The 19,482-nt window shown below is 33.7% G+C and overlaps 1 protein-coding gene across 3 annotated transcripts in view; it reads left to right on the forward strand.

The window, feature by feature from the left end:
* The window catches only part of LOC149067575 (transcriptional adapter 2-beta-like), a 122,769-nt gene that overhangs the window by 41,305 nt on the left and 61,982 nt on the right, over positions 1 to 19,482 (forward strand). For all 3 annotated transcript variants that reach the window (XM_089252564.1, XM_089252563.1, XM_089252565.1), the window contains exon 7: positions 11,187 to 11,243. In XM_089252564.1, coding sequence (XP_089108690.1) covers positions 11,187 to 11,243 — 57 coding nt within the window. The remainder of the gene's footprint in view (positions 1 to 11,186; positions 11,244 to 19,482) is intronic.

Consider the following 19,482-nt stretch of genomic DNA (forward strand, 5'->3'; position numbering starts at 1 on the left):
AAATTATTTGTATCAATGTTTAAGATTAAATAACAAATTCAAGAAAACTTTTATTTATTTATATATATAATATTGATTGGCCGAGGCCTATACAAGAAGATGCGGAATTATATATGCCAAAAGTGTCGATTGATGGTACGAGAAAATTCGGAAATCGTAGTGCAATCTACAATATTTGATGGTAGGTTGTTCCAGTCGATAATAGTTCTTGGGGAAAAGCTAAATTTGTGACAATCTGAAGAGGCAAAGATGGGCTGTAATTTTTTGGAATGATTGAGTCTAACAGAGAAATGTGAAGGTTGGATTAGAATATTGGATGTGTCAATATTAAAAACCCCATGGAGGAGTTTGTAAAGAAAAGTTAAACGAGAGATAAGTCGAAGAGAGGAGAGCGGTTGAATATTGAGTTGTCGCTTTGAGTTCCGTTATGGAGACGGATGAAGACCAACAGTTAAAAGTTAAACGAGTGGACTTATTTTGGATAGATTCTAATTTGTCCATGTTGGTTTGGGTGTGGGGGTCCTAGGCTTCACAGGCATAGGAGAGGGCAGGGAGAATATATGTAGCACAAGTGACGAACATGACGAGTGGAGTATTTTAGGTTATGGTGAAGGAAAAACAGTTTTTGGAGACATTTATTAAAGATAGATAAACAACGTGAAGGTTCCAGCGGAGATCGGAAGAGATTACAATGCCCGGGTATTTATATTGGGAAACCTCAGAGATTAAAGAGTCGTGAGGGATTCTTTTACGGGTCACTTTCATAAAAACAGTTTTTGAGAAATTGAGGGATAATTCCCAGGTTGAGCACCATTTGGAAATAATGTTAAGGTTGTGTTGGAGAGATTCTTGGTCAGAAAGATTGGACACTGTTTTATAGATGACACAGTCATCAGCGAAGAGTCTAATGCAGCAGTTTATGGAGTCTGGTAGATCATTTATGTAAATTAAAAATAATAATGGCGAGAGGACCGAGCCCTGGGGTGTGCCAGATTTGACATGAAGAAAAGGAGAGTTCTGGCTCTTGTACGAGACAAACTGGCTACGGTTAATAAGGAAGGCCTCCACCCATTTCAGCAGTTGAACATTTAGTCCAGGTATGAAAGTTTTAGTAGAAGTTTATTATGGGGCACCCTGTCAAATGCTTTGGAAAAATCTAGGAAAATTATGTCTGATTGGATGTTTTTATCAATGGAGTCTGTTAAGTCATGTATGAAAAGTGTTAATTGGGTAGATACTGATAACGATGATCGAAATCCATGTTGGTTAGGGAAGAAAAAGTTAATCAAATCGAGGTGGGTACGGATATTCTTGGCAATTATGTGTTCTAAGAGCTTGCAGCAAGTGGAGGTGATTGAAATAGGTCTAAAGTTGAGAGGGTGGGAGAGTGAGCCAGATTTATGGATGGGAATTATCTTATTAATTTTCCAGTCATTGGGTAGGTTAGAAGTATTCAGTGAGACGTTAAATATAATGGAATTTGCAACTATCAGGTTGCAAATTTCATTGGCACAGAATTTTAGGATATGATTGGGGATCCCATCTGGGCCAGTAGAGTGGGGTTTTAATTTTTTTAGGAGATCAAAAAATAGAAAAACTGGGGTGTTTTTTTTTCAAAAGTCGGAACCAAGAAAAAGCTGACTGTCCCAGAAAATATAGGACAATGCGGGATGTATGATACGCAAAATATATTTTTCAAAGACATACCATGGGATGAGCTCAGGCCCGTAGCCAGAAATTTCGTTGGGGGGGGGGGAACCAAAGTGATAGAATAATAGATTTTGACCATCTTTTTTTTTTTGGTCATTTTCTCACATTTCGGGGGACCAGACACCCAAGCCCCCCCCCCCTCGCTATGGCCTTAGATGAGCTCATATATGGATACAATAATTTAAACAGACAGCTACTTTCAGTGGTGAACCAAACAACCCATATATATGTTGATGTCATGCAGATTTTCAGCAAAATGCTGGTACTTACACTTTGCAAAAGGTGCAAAAACAGCTATTTAAAGCCTCCATAATCCTGTGAATAGCGTGGATGCCAAGTGAAATTACTGACAGAAAGCAAAGGTTAAATTAGAAGAATGCAGAGATTATTACAATGCTAGCTTTAAACTAAGCACTTTAACACTTACCAGTAATATGGGCAGTCTTTTTAATACAAAATTTTTGATTTGAAATATCTCAGCTAAATAAACACCACAAAGAGTATGATATTAATAAACATAAATATAGCCTGAAAGGAAATTTCTTTCCCTACATTTTTATATACATCGATAATAAATATTTTCATTCTCTCTTTCTCTGCAGCAAGTTACAGTAAAAGTTGTTGATGTACCTCACAAAAGTTTTTGACTAAGAATGTAGGTGTCATTTTTTTTAAATGTCTTGAATGCTTTAAATTTTTTTTAAAATAATAAGACATGAAAAGAGAAAGAAATGAGCAATTCAAATATAATATATGCTAGGGAAAATTATGTGTAGACCCAAAATTGGAAAAAGGAACCACTGCTAGATATGTTTCAGAACTGTATGAAGTTCCTTCATCAGTAGCAAAGAAAAGAATTGGAAGATGATGAAAATTCCCCTTATGACGGGAGTTACTTGCTGTTCCAGACAAAGAGTCAAAATTGAAATAACCAGCAACAAGAGAAAAAGGAGGAGAAAAGAAAAGTGACGAAGCCAATCACACAAACAAGAACATGATAGCGACGCTTATGGAGAAAAATAATAATTGTAGAAACTGGTTTACTAGATTTTTCAGAAGGGTGGTGTACTAGTTAGGTCATTGACCAATTGGTTTGAGTTTTTGTTGATGTGGAATGATTCGAAGAAGAATGATTTAAATCAGACAGTGAGGGGCATTTTTGAATAAACAAAAGCAAGGATTTTGATTACGTTAGAAAATCCTCAACTCTAATAAATAATGGCCCATATGTAAACATACATAAAGATCCCAGCTTGTATGAAATGAACACAGTCAAGTCAGCCATTAAATCTTGTCAGATTCTATCTCAAGCTATGCAAAAATCTCTCGCCCCATCCGTTGTGTTTTGTGCCACGTTTTATGCACTGCCTAAAGTCCACAAACCCGACATTTCACATCGACGCATACTCTTGAATATGGGCACTGTCTCCTGCAACCTTGCAATAACTCGCACACTTTGAAAAATTTCATAGAATTCATGCAGAAACACCACATCATCAATCCCCTCAACACGAAAATTGTCTGTTTTGACGTAAAACATCTTTTCACGAATGTCCCCATAGAAGGCGCTCTTTTATGTCTGGAGACTAGACTAACTGAATTCCATTTTTCTCAATTTGAAATCTCCGAACTGTTAGATTTTACTCGGGTCTGTCTCGACCAAAATATGTTATCTTTCAATAAACAATTGTATCGTATTGGTCTTACTATGGGAAATCCTCTCAGCCCTATACTTAGTGACATCTACATGCACTATTTTGAAACAAAACTCTTCCATGCAATTTGATTTCCTTTTTACGTCAGATATGTTGGTGATTGCTTCATCTTTCTCGACCATAACGTTAACATTGACCACATTCTAAATACCCTCAACTCCAGGGCCGTATTTATGTTCTTGCTGCCTGTAGGCTATACAAATTTTGCCGCCCCTCCTATTTCAGTCTAACATTTTTTTAAACTCCCCTTCCACCCCCTCCCATGCCATTACTAATAAATCATACACAAACAAAAAAGTGGTACTGTATATAGTTGCACCTAAATTTTACTTTTCTGTCCTGTATTCATATCCTATTCCGATCTATAATGATTGCCATGTAACCGAGAAGGGGGTTGCTCAATCTCCGGCCCGCAGGCGTCTACAGATCGATGAAAAACACTGATAAATTTAATTTGAATGTATGGTGCATACATTCGAATATGAAACTATCTCAGCCCCAATCAATGGTGCCAAGATACTAAGTGTATTTTGAAATAGTGAAATACTTTTTCAAAATTGTTTTGGGGACCTATTGAAACTTTAGAAATTTTGCACTATTTGAATATGCAGTGTCCCACAATCGCCTAATGGTTTTGAAAATGGGAATAGCAAGAAAACGGTGACAGATATTAAAGTCATTCTTGCAGAATGCAAATGTGCGAAGTCAGGAATTTCAGCTATGTCATTCATGTTTCAAGGGATTGTATAGTTATTAAAAAAAATTACTTTTTATATGGACAACCTGTGCCCCAAAACCGAATTAAAAAGTTGTTGCCCTGTCTCTTCTGATGCCAAAGAAGAAATTTCCACGTTTCTAAGTGCAATATTCGCTGAGATATCTAAATTCAAATACTGGTGAAAATTTGGAGAAGTGTTGTCCATTAGTTTTTGCTGCTTTTTTTCCCCAACTTCCTGATTTTTGAATTCAAATATCCCAGTAAATACTTTGAAACAAGGAAATTCTTATTAATTAAACTGCTTTTGTTCCTTTCCCTGTGCTACTTTTATATTGAAAGCGACATAATAAAAAATATAATACATTCAAAGATTATGTAAAAAATTCTTTGAAAAGTTAATTTAGTATTTAAAAGGTTAGAATAATACATATATTTTCTATTAAACCGAAATCAATTTTTGTGAAAAATATTTACGTGACAATTTTTACAAAAATGAGCCACATTTAAAATCAGTGACCAAAAATTCATCGCGAAACCTCATGGTTTCCAGAACTTGGTACGTTCATCAGTATTCAGACAATTTTCCAAAATTTCAATTCTACAGGTCTGAATAATCAAAATTATCATATTAAATTGATTCTAAATAAGAATTTACATGGGATTTATACTGAGTGGTAATTAATTTTTTTTCTTAGAATCAAAAATAAAAAGAGCAATAACTAATGTATATTTTATTGTGTTGTTTTGTTTCTATATTTCATTGCGTTACAAGTAGTTTTTGGAACATTTCTTGGAATAAGTACTACATGAACGTATGTGTCACTGTATTGGAATAAAAAAATTAATTATAAAAAGTATTAATTATATATACTACAGTCATTGTTTATGAATTTAACATAAGGCCCGCATCCACCGCACATTTTTTATACAAAATTTATTAAATGCTTATTTTTAATTTCAAAATACTTGCTAAATGCTCAGTAATGCTTGTCAATTTTAAAAATGCTACTCGATTAGTTGAGAGTTGAATATCATGTGATTCAATAGGCAAATCTGTTGGAAATCAGGTTTTGTGAAACTAAAATTAACACACGTATAGCATCTCTCTCAGTTTGAGCACCACCAGTCTCTAAAATCATGTTTTTCAAAACGTATACAACGCGATGCTCGTTCCATGAAATAAGGGGATTAATATAACACAATTAAAATACTGTGTATATGTAAAAGGCACTATATGCCCATTTTTGTCAATATTGAGATAACGCTTTTAATTTGCTGTATTTTCGTATATTGCTGTATATTCGTTATTTTGCTATATACACATAGGTATAGAACAGCGGTTCCTAACCGGGGGTACGCAAGAGGCTATTAGGGGGTGCGCGAAAAGAAAATGGTAATGGTGGCCACCCATAAAAAAAAAAAGAATTAAAAAAGATTAAAAAGAATTTTAAAAAGTAGGTAGAGGTTTTTACTAATATTGTCAGAGATATAGATTTATATTGATAGAGCTCGCATCCATCAGATACCACTCTGAAGAACCTCTTTAATGGTGGAATAGTGAACATAGTCATTTTTTGGGCTCGTCGCAGTGAATGAATACAATGAACTTTCTAGAAAAGCCATAATGTTTTTGTTACCCTTTGTTATCGCGGAGCTTGTTGAACGGGCACTTTCTTCTTAAACTTATAAAAAAAATAAATTTAGAAGCAAATTGAATGCAGCTTTGTATTTGAGATTGTATTTATCCTCTTTTGAGCCTAATTTTTCAAAACTTTATAATTCCATACAGTTTTAAATATAACATTAATTTTTCTTTTTTCCAATCTTTGTGTTAATTTGTTACTTCAAAAATAAACTATATAATGAAAAAATAGACCATTTAATTTAATTCCACATATACCTTTTGTAGGGATGTTTTGGATCTCTAACGGGTGAAACAGTTTAAGGGGGAGATGCCTGGAGGATTCAGGATCGGAGGTTCGCGAAAAGGAACAGAGCCAGCTAGGGTACGCTTATCGAAAAAGTTTAGGAACTGCTGGTATAGAATATCAAGTCCTATTTCAATAAATAACAATGAATGAATGAATGCCAGAACTTTGCCACTGGACTTATCCTGTTGCCGAGATCTCTTCCAGCCCAGCTTCGTCGCAGAGTCTGGAACACTTTATTTTGTGTCAAAAAGAAAGAAACACAAAATTTTTATAACATATTTTTTCCGGATAATTGGGTATTGTCGCGATTAACAAATTTTGTGGTGATTACAGACGAGATGGGGTTGGGAGTTGGAGAAAAGTTTCGGGGTTTCATTAAGATGGATGAATGTGCACATATTACTAGGATGGGGATGGAGGTATGTTTTAAAAACAATTGAGCCCCCCCCCCCCCTTCATGCCATCTCATCTGTTATCTTACACTTGCCATATTATATACACAGGATACAAAAAAAAAAAAAAAAACCAAATGAGAATCTTGTGAAATATATATAAAAAGAAAATCCATCGGAGCAAGTCATCTCGCTTAACACCTTATTGGTGAGCAAATGGGTTTGATAATTTGGGGACTAGAAGCCAGCATCAGTTTTATTTGGTTGAGTTCACTCGCTTGGGTGGATTTGATGAAAAAATAGAAATATTGTGTGAGGAATATATACAATTAGGGATCACCCGTGCCATCTCGCTTAGCACCTCACTCGATGAGCAACATGAATACGACAATATGAGTACGCACATGTGTTGTGGACTTGAAATGCATTAAGAACTTGAATAGAGGAAAGAGAAATACATATATACACACATTTAATATACATATATATAACTGCCAGGTCGAGTCGTCTCGCCCTAACCCTGTTTTGGTGAGCAATGTAGGCTTGGTTTAAATGGGGGATTGTCTGGAGAGAGCCTTAGCTAAGGATCAGCTTCGGTCTTGGTGTTTTGGTTGACTCGCTCTGGCTGGTTATATTGTTTTTCGTTGGCATTTATACATCTGACAAGACTTGTAATCCTTTGCTGCTGTGTTTTTGTTTTTGATTATTTGAGTGAACCATTGTTTTCTATAAATTGTTGTTTCTATCATTGTTTTCAATAAATAACAGATATTCACTTTAAAACCACTTTAAACAGCTTTCTTGTAGAATTTCCCTTTTGGCACATAGTATCAATTATCTCCTATATACGGAAATAGTTCAAACTGCGAATGTAAAATGTAAACTGTTCACTTGTCATGTTTGTTACACGATAATTTGTTAATATAAAGATTATAGAGAAAACACGATTTAATTGTTGTCGCTGTATTAAGACCAGGATGTGAGTCAACTTCATGTGGTTTTGCAACCGAAATGAAACTAAAATACAATAAATATTTCTTTTTTACTTTAATTTCTTAAACGAGCACTAGCTCAAACTCAGTTTATCGATGTATCGTATAAAAAAATATGAGTCTTACGCTTTATTGAATACAAGTATTACAGAGGATTCCAAATTACCTAAGATTGAATTGTGCCAATCGTCCTTAAATTATCATTAAAGAAAACTCTCACAAAATGTATGAATTTATCAGAACTGAGTAGAGAGAGAGAGAGCTATATTTGATATTTACTTACTTTGTTTTTGTCGGGAAAATGTAAAATGAAGAGCTTTTTCCCATTTTGTTAGTAATCCAGCATTTATAAGTGAATGTAGTTTTGTAATTCTGTATACAATTCATGAAAATGTGGGTTCTGCCAAGCTCCACATTTGTCCCCCCTCCTTTTTTTTTCAGGAAAACATCACATGGGGAGAGCTGTTTGGCTACCATTCTGTACCATGATTTCTTTATATTCCAATTAGTGACTGCAAACAGATGTTGTTCTGGATTGACCAGCTTCATTCCTTTTGAGTTCTCAAACAAGTTTAGAAAAATCATATTGTAATTAAATTCATCAATTCGATTTTTATAGCCACTACATCTATTTGATTATAGCCGCAGTCAGTTCTCGGCCTTATTAAGCTAACTACACACTGTTGCTATCCCCCAGATGGTCGACCATAGCCACTCTTAAATGACTCATTATCTTACCCTGCATCACGAACAACGAATCGTGAGATCCCTGTTTAAAGACCTTCCTGACCACTGTACCAACACCCTCCATAGATAGCTCTCCAAAGAAGATACCCCTTCTTTAGGGGATGTCGGCTGAACTCTTGTCTTTTTCCTTCAGTAATCTGAAATGAGTGCTGGACGCCTACTCACCCTCCCACCTTTACTTATGACAATACTATTTGGGAAGGCGACACACTGCAAATAGGAAAGTTAGACAGTCATAGTTTTTACTTCAATGGCAGTCTGTGTGGAAAAAACACAAAAATAAACAATATGGTTTAATAATTATGTGATTTACAATAGTACACAAATGGCATTTCCACACATTTACGAAACCTGAATTAAAAAAAAAAAAAAATTCTCCCCTCTTTCTATACTTCAAAATTTGTCACCCCTTAGAATTTGCTGCCCTGGTCTATAGCCCGCTTAGCCTCCCCTGTTAATACACTACTGCTCAACTCCATTGACCCCCCTGCATCCAATTCACTATAGAGGAAGAAAACAAAACCCACTTGCATTCCTGGATGTATTGGTCACTCATCAAAAACAAAAATTACCTCTACCACTGTCTTTCGTAAACCATTTGCTGTTTCTTTATCCCCCCCCCCTCCCACACACAACCTCTCTGGTCATCCTCCGGCACAAAAATATGCCTTGTTCTATAGCATAGTTTCCTTCAGAAATTTTTTTTCCCCAACGCAGTCTAACCCATGGAATCACGTGCTATACCCATAGCTTCTACCGCCCCCAGGGGCGTTAACGCCCACATTGGGAATCGCTGTTCTATAGATACATGAAGCAAGCCATTAAGATCTGCTCCTCACCGATGCTACTTCTAGCTGAATTCTATATCCTAAAAGAATAGCAGTCGATTGTGTTACTGCAGCTCTCTTACTGACAATCTACACAGCAAACTCATTAAAAATACTTCTGCAACTAAGCATAAACCTGAAAACAAAAATCTTGATCGTTTTGACTTTCTACCCAAAAACCAGCAAACCTATTGTAAAAATCCTTCAAAAATATCATTTTTCTGTGATTTTCACCCCGTCAATAAACTCAGCTTTTCTAAACTAAAAGATCCCATTGACCCACACAACAACTGGAGCATCTACAGCTTTTCATGCCAGTGCGGATTATCACATATCAGTCGAACTAAACGTGCCTTTAAATACCGTTTAAACAAGCATAGAGAAGATGCATAACCAGCCAAGACATTAACCGCTCATCCATAGCCCAACATTGCTGGTCCTTTGACCATAAATTTGACTTCCTTCTGCCATAATTATTCAAAAATGCCCCTAACCATCTGACTTGGACTTTGTATCATTCCACGTCAACAAAAACTCAAACCCATTATGACGTTCTCGTTTGTGATTGGCTCTGCCATTTTTCTTGTCTTTCCTTCTTTTTCTCTTGTTGCTGGTCATTTCAATTTGGACTCTTTGTCTGGAACAGTGAGTAACTCTCACTATAAGGAGTATTTTCACTGTTTTCCAATTTTTTTCTTTGCTACTGATGAAGGAACTTTATGCAGTTCTGAAACGCTCTAGCCATGGTTCCTTTTTCCAATTTTGGGTCTACACATATTTTTTCCCTAGTATATTGTCTCATCCAAAAGGTAATTTATTTCCAATTCAGATATATTTTTTAGGTTTAGTTTGGTCAACAGTGAAGTGTTTTTTTAAGGTGTGTCATAATTACCCTCCTTTTTTGAGTAACATATTTACCATACTTGACCCTATATCAAGAATTTTATTGGTTGAAGAATTATAGCCAAAGCTGATTTTCAACTCGCTATGAACAAATATTTTTTAAATCTTTGTATATTAACTCTTTGACGATCACTTGCAAAGTACTCTAATAGCAAGATTATTGTTATAAGCATACTTGTTACGACAAAATTTCACTCATTGAAGATAGTTCTTTGTCCTCTGAGAATAGAAATATTCAACTTGAATTTTTGTGCAGTTTTGTTTGTAGAAATATCAAACAAAAATATAGCATCCTTTTACTTATGTGCAATCAATTTATTAATTAGTTTTGTTTTTTCAAACTTATTTCTAAACATGTAGTGTTTTATAAATGTTTTTTACATATTCATTCAGAAGTTGAATTCTTAATTTAAAGTTATTTATTATTGTAGCCCTTCCAGAGAATATTCTCCTCAATGAGAATGTTTTCATAAATATTCTCTAAAAGATCATTACAGTGAATTTTACATCTCTATGTTCGATTGAAAGAAATATAGAAGTTCTGGCAAATACATATATATATATACACACTTGAATCTTGTATCCACATACAGGGTAGAAGAATAGCTGTTCTATTTATAAATTTATTCAGGTATAGAGAAAACTTGAAGAGAAATATAGCTAGCTTAATTCAAGTACACTAAGTATTTGCAAATTTATTACAGCAGAGCACTCTGTTCCCCTAATTTTCTAGCCTATTTTGTATGCAAATTGACCTAGCTTCAAAGCTTGTGCATTTCAAAAAGAAAAACATTCTAATATTTGCAATGTTATTGCAAAAAGATTTTTACGTGCACCACTGTCTGACCAGGCAAGATACAAGAGAATTGAACAAAGTTTAAATTATTTAATAACTGTTTGCTAGACAACTCTCAATAATTGATCCCAAATACTATTCATGTTTTCACAAAAGGGTATTGGGCATATGAGAAACAAGCATGTCCCACTGGTGATGAAGAAATGAGTCAATCTGGTGAAGCAGTGGGTCATGTAATAAAAAATATAAAGTTTGATTAACTTGTAGATACAACCACAATACCGTATGGAACCTTTAGGAAATTTTCAAATATACAGGGCGGTGTACATTTATGAATATTGAAATATTGCTGGATTGTGTTACAAAATTTTTTTTGAAAATTTAAAATATATGTAGGCCTATGTGTAGTTTATTTATAACAACTTTGCTAAGTTGTTTTATTATTATTATTATAGGTTTTTGGGATGCTGATAGGGAATCAAACCTGATTGACCATACCCATGATGAAGATGGTATTTTGTTTTTCATTATTCAATGTATTTATATAAACCAGTGGTTCTCAAAGTGTACATCTCTGCTTCTAGGAGCATTGCAGTGAGCTGGCATTATTGGCTTGTGCCTATTCAGTGCTTTGTTTAGACTGGGGGTGGCCCACCTATCTCTTATTTTCATAAAAATGTTCAGTTTGTCACTCTTGAGTTTTACAGTGTTTTTATTTTCGAGTCATAAATTGTATTATCACAATGCACATTGTTTATGTAAGTACAGTTGAAACCCATTTTAATGAATTGTAAGAAGCCGGCCATTTTATTCGTTAACTCAAGGAAATTGTTAGATCAGGATAAAATTTATCAGCATACATACAGGTGTCTAAAAAACTACTTACTTTAGGGTTGCTATTACAACTTATTTCTGACAAAATTTGAAATATACTTCAGAATAAAGTTAGGATGCATATAAAAAATTGCCTTACAGAAGTTTGTTTGGTAAGTCAAACACTTTTATTAAATTCTGCTGAAATAGTCATTTTCAAGCTAAAAAAATTCTAACACTCAAATTTTTTCTAACCAAAAAATACTTTCTCTTCAGATGACCCACCATTCTTTGCTTGTCAAAAACAGAGCACAAACTTTAAATGAACTAACTTTTTTATTATAAGTAATGCTTTAGTGGAATCTAAACATGCAGACAGCACAATGTTTTATGGTATTGGTATGCACCAATTGACCACTGAAACCTTCCTACAAGCACTCTAAATTGCTTTATTGCCTTTTTCACTCAAAAACGAACAGTCCTGCTCTCCCTTTTTTCATTTGTCTCTAGAGAAGAGCTGAAGGTCAAATCCTGGGGAGTCATTTCCAGACTGTCATTTAGGGTAGGTTAAGATTAAAAAAAAGGATAGTTTTTTTGTGTGAAAATAATTTGTTATATTAAGGATTTTTATTCGTTATCCCCTCGAATGTTACAAATCTTCTCAATTCTTTAAACAAAATACCTTTCAGGTTGCTCTGAAGAGAAATTAGCCAAAAAAGTAAGATGCAATTACATAAATGCTTGATAATAAAGAGGAAAAGAGATGTCTAGGTAGATTTTTTTTTCTGTGTGTGTGGATTCTAAACTGTTTTTCGTGATGCTATTTGTGTGAAAAGATAGAGAACAATAGAAAGTTTAGGATGACAACAATACACAGAGACTGGGGAGGGGAGATGTCTATGAGTAAATATTTGATGAATATGTGTTGTTTGTTTTCTGCTGAGCTTACAAGTACTCAAATCAAAGACAAGAACAATATGCTCTAAGTAGGGATTTGTAATCAAGACCTGATGTCGATATTTTATGCCTTTTTTTTTTTTTGTTCTAAAGTGTAGATATATTTTGATCAATTAGTTTCGATAATAGCTTTCAAATTTTTGTGCTATGCATAGCAGCATAGATTAGATACAACAGAGCTGCCCTTCCCAGACCCCTTTTACGATACAAATAGCTTTCTCTAATTCCTTATACAGTAAAACTTCTCATAACGATCATTACCCTTTTTGGACATTTTTTAGCCGCGTGGAGTAGAGCTTTCATTGCATCACTCTGTAATGGGACCAAAGTTTTCAATGCCAAGGTGGGAGAGGGTGATTTAGCAAGAATTCTCATTGTATAACGTAAGCCTCTTGATTTGGATAATTGTTTTCATAGATGAAGAGCAGCCAAATTGTTTTATTGTTAGGAAAAAAAGGGGAAGAAGAAAAAAAAAAACCTATTCCGAAAGTGCGGAGCCCATAAAAGGGAGGTTCTGAACATCACATGAAATGTTAAATAAAGCGGTGAATTCTCAAACATTTACATGATTTGATTTCTTTTTTGCAGTCCCCCTTTTCCCTGAACTTTGAATCAATCAAGTTGAACTGAATGAGAGTAGGTAAGTCAAGGAACCACATAATATCATGCCAAAAATAAACAACATTTATTATCATGCATATAATTGAAGAAAATAATGAGGTATATTGGATTTTATGAACTTCATATGATTTACCAGATCAGAAAATCATAGGTAGGAAAATGCATTGGCATGATATGTTCGTGTCTTTTATCTATGATTTTTTATAAATACAGTCAGAGCAGCTTACAACGAACACGGATATTACAAATTTTCATGTATAACAAGGTTTTTCCCGAGTCCCGTGAATTTCATATTGCATCTCTGTGTTATTTTGACTGCTTATAACGAACACAGATTTCAGCAAAGTACACTTATGAATTTTAAGCTGGTTTTGAAGTATGAATTTCTTTGTTATCGTATCTAAATTTATTTGTAAATTTACCTTTCTAGTGCAAGCTTTTTTCCTTGGAAGGAAATCTATTTAAGTGTTTTGGAGTATTGTAAAAGTGGTAAAATCCTCTTTGCTTCACTTTTTTACTTTTCTCTGATAAATCCTTGGAGACAGTATAGAGCCTCCTATACCTCCTCTAAAGTTAAATCCTATTTTGCTTGTAGAAAAACTTTTTATGAAGGAAAGATTAAGGCTGTTTTCTACCAAGAATCTAACCTTCAAAACACCTTTTGGGTGCATTTTCTCACCTTTGGCTGGATTTGAACGCTGGTTTTAGTGGAGTTATCGTGTACAAGTTAATTTTGAGGATGTCTAAGTGCAAAACACTAACCATTGCTTCAATATTTAAGCTTATATAGCTGGTTGATAGCGAAAAAGTGAAAAAAAAGAACATGAGATATTGGAGGTTCAATATAGTTTATCAACAATTTGGAACAAAGAGAAAGTTCTTAGATAGTTCAAGAAGAGATTCAAAAAAAGAGCTTGTATAAGTTCGCATATAAAAAACAGTTTCACTGGTTTTTTTTTTACCTCGTTATGAGCAGGTCCAACTGTACATTCCCCTCTAGACAAAAATGAAAGGGAAATTATGATTTTGAGGGAAAAGAACATGTTTTTAATCTTTGACACAAAAGGTTTTAGGGTTGCTTTTTAGGTGCACATATGTGACATAACAATAGCAGCAGAGGAATGGCATTTCTATTTTTTTCATTCAGCTCCCAACGTAATATTGTGTTAGAAACACTGGATGGGTTAATTAGGGGTTTGAGCTTTATTTTCATTAGAATTTCAGAAAAAGAATTGTTAAATTGAGGAATTTGGTAAATCAGAGTTCGCTATCAGGGCCTGACTATATATCAGAAGTTCATTTTGCCTACACCGTGTTTGGTATAGACACCGGAACCTGAGGAATCAGGGTGCTTGGGCTTACCCTTTCCAAGAAACTTAGTAAGAGGGCTTGCCCTTCCCCTTCCCTTCAGAATTCATAGATATACATGTTATACAATGCATGTCGCCCATGCTAAGGATCCTGAATCTCGTACACATGGAATGTCCAGCAACTATTCTTAAAGACCAAAAACCGAACAGAAACGCATTGAATTGAAAGTCACCACATAGTTATTATTGTAAGAGTTCCTATACAATACTAAATATAGGTTTAGCAGCCTACAAGACCATTATTCATAAGAAAAAAATTGTTTAAGTTGGAAGAAATCTCTTTTTAATTGAAAAATGAAATGCAATTTCTTAAATTTTTGAAAATCGTTCTTGCACCACTCCAGATGCCATGATGTATAACTTACGACACACATGCTACAGGTTGGTCACCTGGGATTTAGACTAGTTTCTGGAAAGCCGCTGATATAAATATTTACTTGGAAAATAGAGCTGCAGATGACAAAGTTGAGAACCACATTAATATAAACATTTGTCGTGATAGTATGTTTAATTTCATTAATTGGATATCATTTACTTGTCTTATTTCATGTACATTCTATAATTTTTCCTTCATCATTTGATACCTCTTGTTGATCATTTTAAATGGTTAAAAAACTGATGCTCATTTTTTTTTATCTTGAGTTTTTTAATTGTAAATTCAACTTTAGTTTTATCTGGATTTTTTTTTCAATCAGATTATGAATCTATCAACTTTTTTCAAACTTGAACTTGTTTTAATTTTCAAGCATTCTTTAAAATTATCTTCAGCTAAAAGCATCATAGTCTATATTAATTTTGACTACTTGAACAATTTTCAGAATTGAAAGATATTAAATAAAAAGGACTTTTAAAGACAGACCAGAGGAGACCATATTAGACCAGAGGATGAATTTGTAAAAATAAGTCTGTTTTAATTTCAAAAGATCAAGGGAAAACCATAGGTGCCAGAACCTAGAGGCTAAGGCCATTTGAGTCCCCCCCCCCCAATAAATTTTGTAAGAGAGCTTCCCCTAATAATTTCTGAAAAAACAATGCATTGCACCCTCCCTCTCCTACGTGTACATTTGACTCCCATATATACAGAACGACCAGGAACTTTCAGCCCCCAGATGCTTTCTTCATGTCGGCATCTCTGGTGAGACAACTGCATTATATTTAAAATTAAATGCAGCTTTAAATGTACGAGTAAAATGGTTTACCCATATTTAACACTGTTATTTCTTCACTTTCCTCCATTTTTTGAATTTGAATATCTCTGTAAATATTGCTTTTAGAAAAGTAGAATATTTTTGGTGGCATCAGGAAAGAGACATGGCAACAACTTAGTAATTAGGTTCTTGAGCACAAGGTGTCCCTATGAAAAGTTAACATTTCTGTTTCAATAACTATACAACCTCCTGCAACATGTATGACATATCTGAATACTACATGTTATTTGGATGCATTTTCCAATTGGAAGTATGCCTCTAGGATCAACGGTTTGCCAGTAAAATAACATATGCCCTGTTACCTATGCATCCTGTATGTTTTTATATTGGGTGTGTTGCTGTATTTTGGTTATATATTTGGCATCCATATTTTTACTGGCATCTTTTTCGGCTACCTCGTTAGGCATTTTGCCTGTTGTGGCTTTTGTATTTGTGTAAACAGACAACTACATACGGTTTTCCCTGTTTATTTATGCAGCAAACCACATGATACTGTCAAAGTATTTTCCATCAATAGTTTTATATAAGTTTTTGTAACTGTTTTCTGCAATTAAATGTCATCAAAAAAATATATAAAACTCTTTTTAACAGCTCGTATGCCGAAGATTATCCATCACTGGGAAAATACTTATGCTTTTGACACAGTATGTAGATTTTGCATAGTGAAAAGAGTGACAATAGGTGACGTCTAAACACTAAAAATCATACGGATTATGCACCTTCTGTTCAGCAGAATACAAAACTGAATTTCTCTTGTAAGAGGAATTCTATGATACATGCAAAGTCATATTTCACAGCATTCATTATCAAATGTAATTTAACCATAAGAGTTCATGCAGAACAAATTTTTATAAAGATTTATAGAGCCTAAATATTCTTACATTTTTCACACTGGCTCATATCTAGCAGGCTCTGGTCACTGAAAGAATCTCAGTACATAGGTTACAGCATTAAATGCTGGTAAATTGTTTTACCTACATCTAATGCTGCTTTTTCCCAACTTTTCATTTTTTAAATTTGAATATCTCTATGAATGTTGCACTTAGAAACATGGAATTTTTTTGTTGGTATCTAAAGGACAAAAACTTTATAATCGGGTTTTTAATCACACAGGGATGATATAAAAAGTTAATTTTTTTGTTTTAATAACTATACAACCGCTTGCAACATGACATATCTGAGTCCTACACGTTATTCGGATACTTTTTATAATTGGAAGTATGTCTCTAGGATCAACAATTGGCCAATAAAATACTGCGCATGCTGTTACCTATGCGTCCTGTATATGGGACAACTGGCAACTTCTAGCCCTTCAATGTTTTCATTATTTCTGTGCCTCTTGTCATGGCCATTTTAGGTAAAATCAAAAATATCTTGGCCAATTTTTTTTAACTGCTGATAGTTAGTAATATTTTAATAATGTTTAATGTTTATGTTATGTTATTAATATGCATAACGTTTTAATATTTTCATTAAAAGTAATTAAATTTCAACATTCTGAAAAATCTGGTTTATTATGTGAAATGGAGCAAGAAGATCAAAAATAGCTAAAATGACAGGCCTTTTCTTTCGAGCATTGAAATGTTTCTGAAAATTTTCCATTAAAAAAAAAAACACAAACTTGAATCAATTTGTTTATTTTTTGTATAAGTTCTATTGTAGTAACTTTATCGGAATTAAACCATTATACTCTATTCACAAGAATTTGTGGCACATTATACAGGAAGATTCTAAATTCATGGGACAAACTTTATGGGGTGATATAAGACTCCTAAACAAGCATTTTTGGTCATAGAATGTGCAGTGTTTCTCGATAGGTAGCTGAAAAAGATTCCTGTAAAAATATGGATGCCAAATATATAACCAAAATACAGCAACAAACCCAATATAAAAACATACAGGATGCATAGGTAACAGGGCGTATGGTATTTTACTGGCAAACCATTTATCCTAGAGGCATACTTCCAATTAGAAAATGCATCCAAATAACATGTAGTATTCAGATATGTCATACATGTTGCAGGGGGTGTCAAAGGATGTTTCTCGAGAGTGATCAACAGCACTTCATCAAAAGCAAATACCATATTTTTCTGAAAGATTTGTTGCAATAAGTGCAATCAACCATTCGAGGATGCAAGGTATTGTAATGTGGTAGGCCTTCTCATGGTGCAACTTGGGTAATGCAAATTCTACCACGAGTGATTGTACTGCTTTATCATTGCTATACATTGTCGTGGCAAAAATTGAAGAAATATGGTCAAGAGCTTTCATTTTTTCTGTCAAACATAAACGAGTAAAATCGATGTTGAAGGCATATTATGTATGAAATGCAAAAATGTTTTAAAATCACACCCTAAAATACTGAAGAAGCAATTAGAAGAGTTTCGCCATAAATTATTGTTTCATCCTCCAAGTGTAAGAACATCAGAGTGCAATTGCCCCAAACACAAAAAAATACCTGTCAGAGAAAAAGCTTCCTAATCAACCTATGAATGACCAAAGTCCTACAAATAAATGCCTTATACTTTGATGGACGGAAGGATAAAACTTTATACATTTTTTTGTCCTTTTCTGATATAATTAGACAGAGCATTTTTGAAGAGCATATTCCAGTGATAATGGGAACCAGAGTCGAAGCACCAGCTTCTGCACATCAATGTATAGAACAAGCATAATCTTCGATTTCTTCTTGGAATCAGAAACATCTATGGAGTCTTTAGTGGCAGTTGATTGTGATAAGAAACTAACGTTGGTAAAACTCAATGTTGGTAAATATGGAGGTGTCATATGTCGGCTTGAAAAAAAGGTTAGATAAGCCGTTACGGTGGATTGTCTGTCTACTGCATATGAATGAATTACCCTTCCAACACTTGCTTCTACATATTGATGGCAGCACATCGAGACCCAAAACATTTTCAGGGGGAATTAGCAAAGATATAGAAATATGTGAAAAAAAACTGTTCATTTCTCCAGTTATATTTCATATGGGTTATTAAAGTCTTTTATTTAAGGTGTTAGCACAGACCAGGGTTGGTAAAAAAAACCGGGGTTTTTTTGGTTTAAACCAGGATTCTTTGGTTTAAACCAGTTTTTTTTGTTTTAAATAGCATCAACATTAAAAACAGTAAAATTTCTGAAAAATCATTCAAACTTCTAATAATAATTAAAATAAAATTTTATTAATGTAATTAACACTATTTTCATATTAATTAATAAATATTTCTTAAATTTTAACAAAAACCAACTTTTGCAATTTAATCATTTTTTGCTTAACTCAATGGATTACTTTGTGTTTGAAAATTCTTTTAATGTTATTATCAATCGTATAATATATAAAGGTGTTTTTTCTCCAGTTATTTTCAGTATGCTTAATTAGGAAGCTATTTTGCAAAAACTATAATTAAAATTAGGTGAATATAATGTATTTTTAATGAAGCATAAATAATGCAGATTAATTAGCGATGATTTACGATATACAGAGTGATTACAACTAAGGTTCTGATTTCAAAACACTGTAAAAAAAAAGAACGATTGTCAGAATGACTTGAAAATTTACATGAATATTCCTTAATGCAATGGAATTTTATTTGGCAAAGGAGAAAAAAAATATTTAAAAATTTAAAATTAATGACACTGAACTCATTCAACACATGGGAAATTTGCTCACAATGGAAACAATAGCCAGTCACGGCAAAATTATAACTGAATTATAGCATTGCACGATCTCATAATTCATGGAAACATCACAAAAAAATGAAGTAATCAAACAAATAACTATAACT

Source organism: Pholcus phalangioides, unplaced genomic scaffold (genome assembly GCF_987345545.1).
Source record: "Pholcus phalangioides strain wild (caught in Gottingen) unplaced genomic scaffold, Ppha-v1.0 ptg000029l_1, whole genome shotgun sequence".
Taxonomy (NCBI): domain Eukaryota; kingdom Metazoa; phylum Arthropoda; class Arachnida; order Araneae; family Pholcidae; genus Pholcus; species Pholcus phalangioides.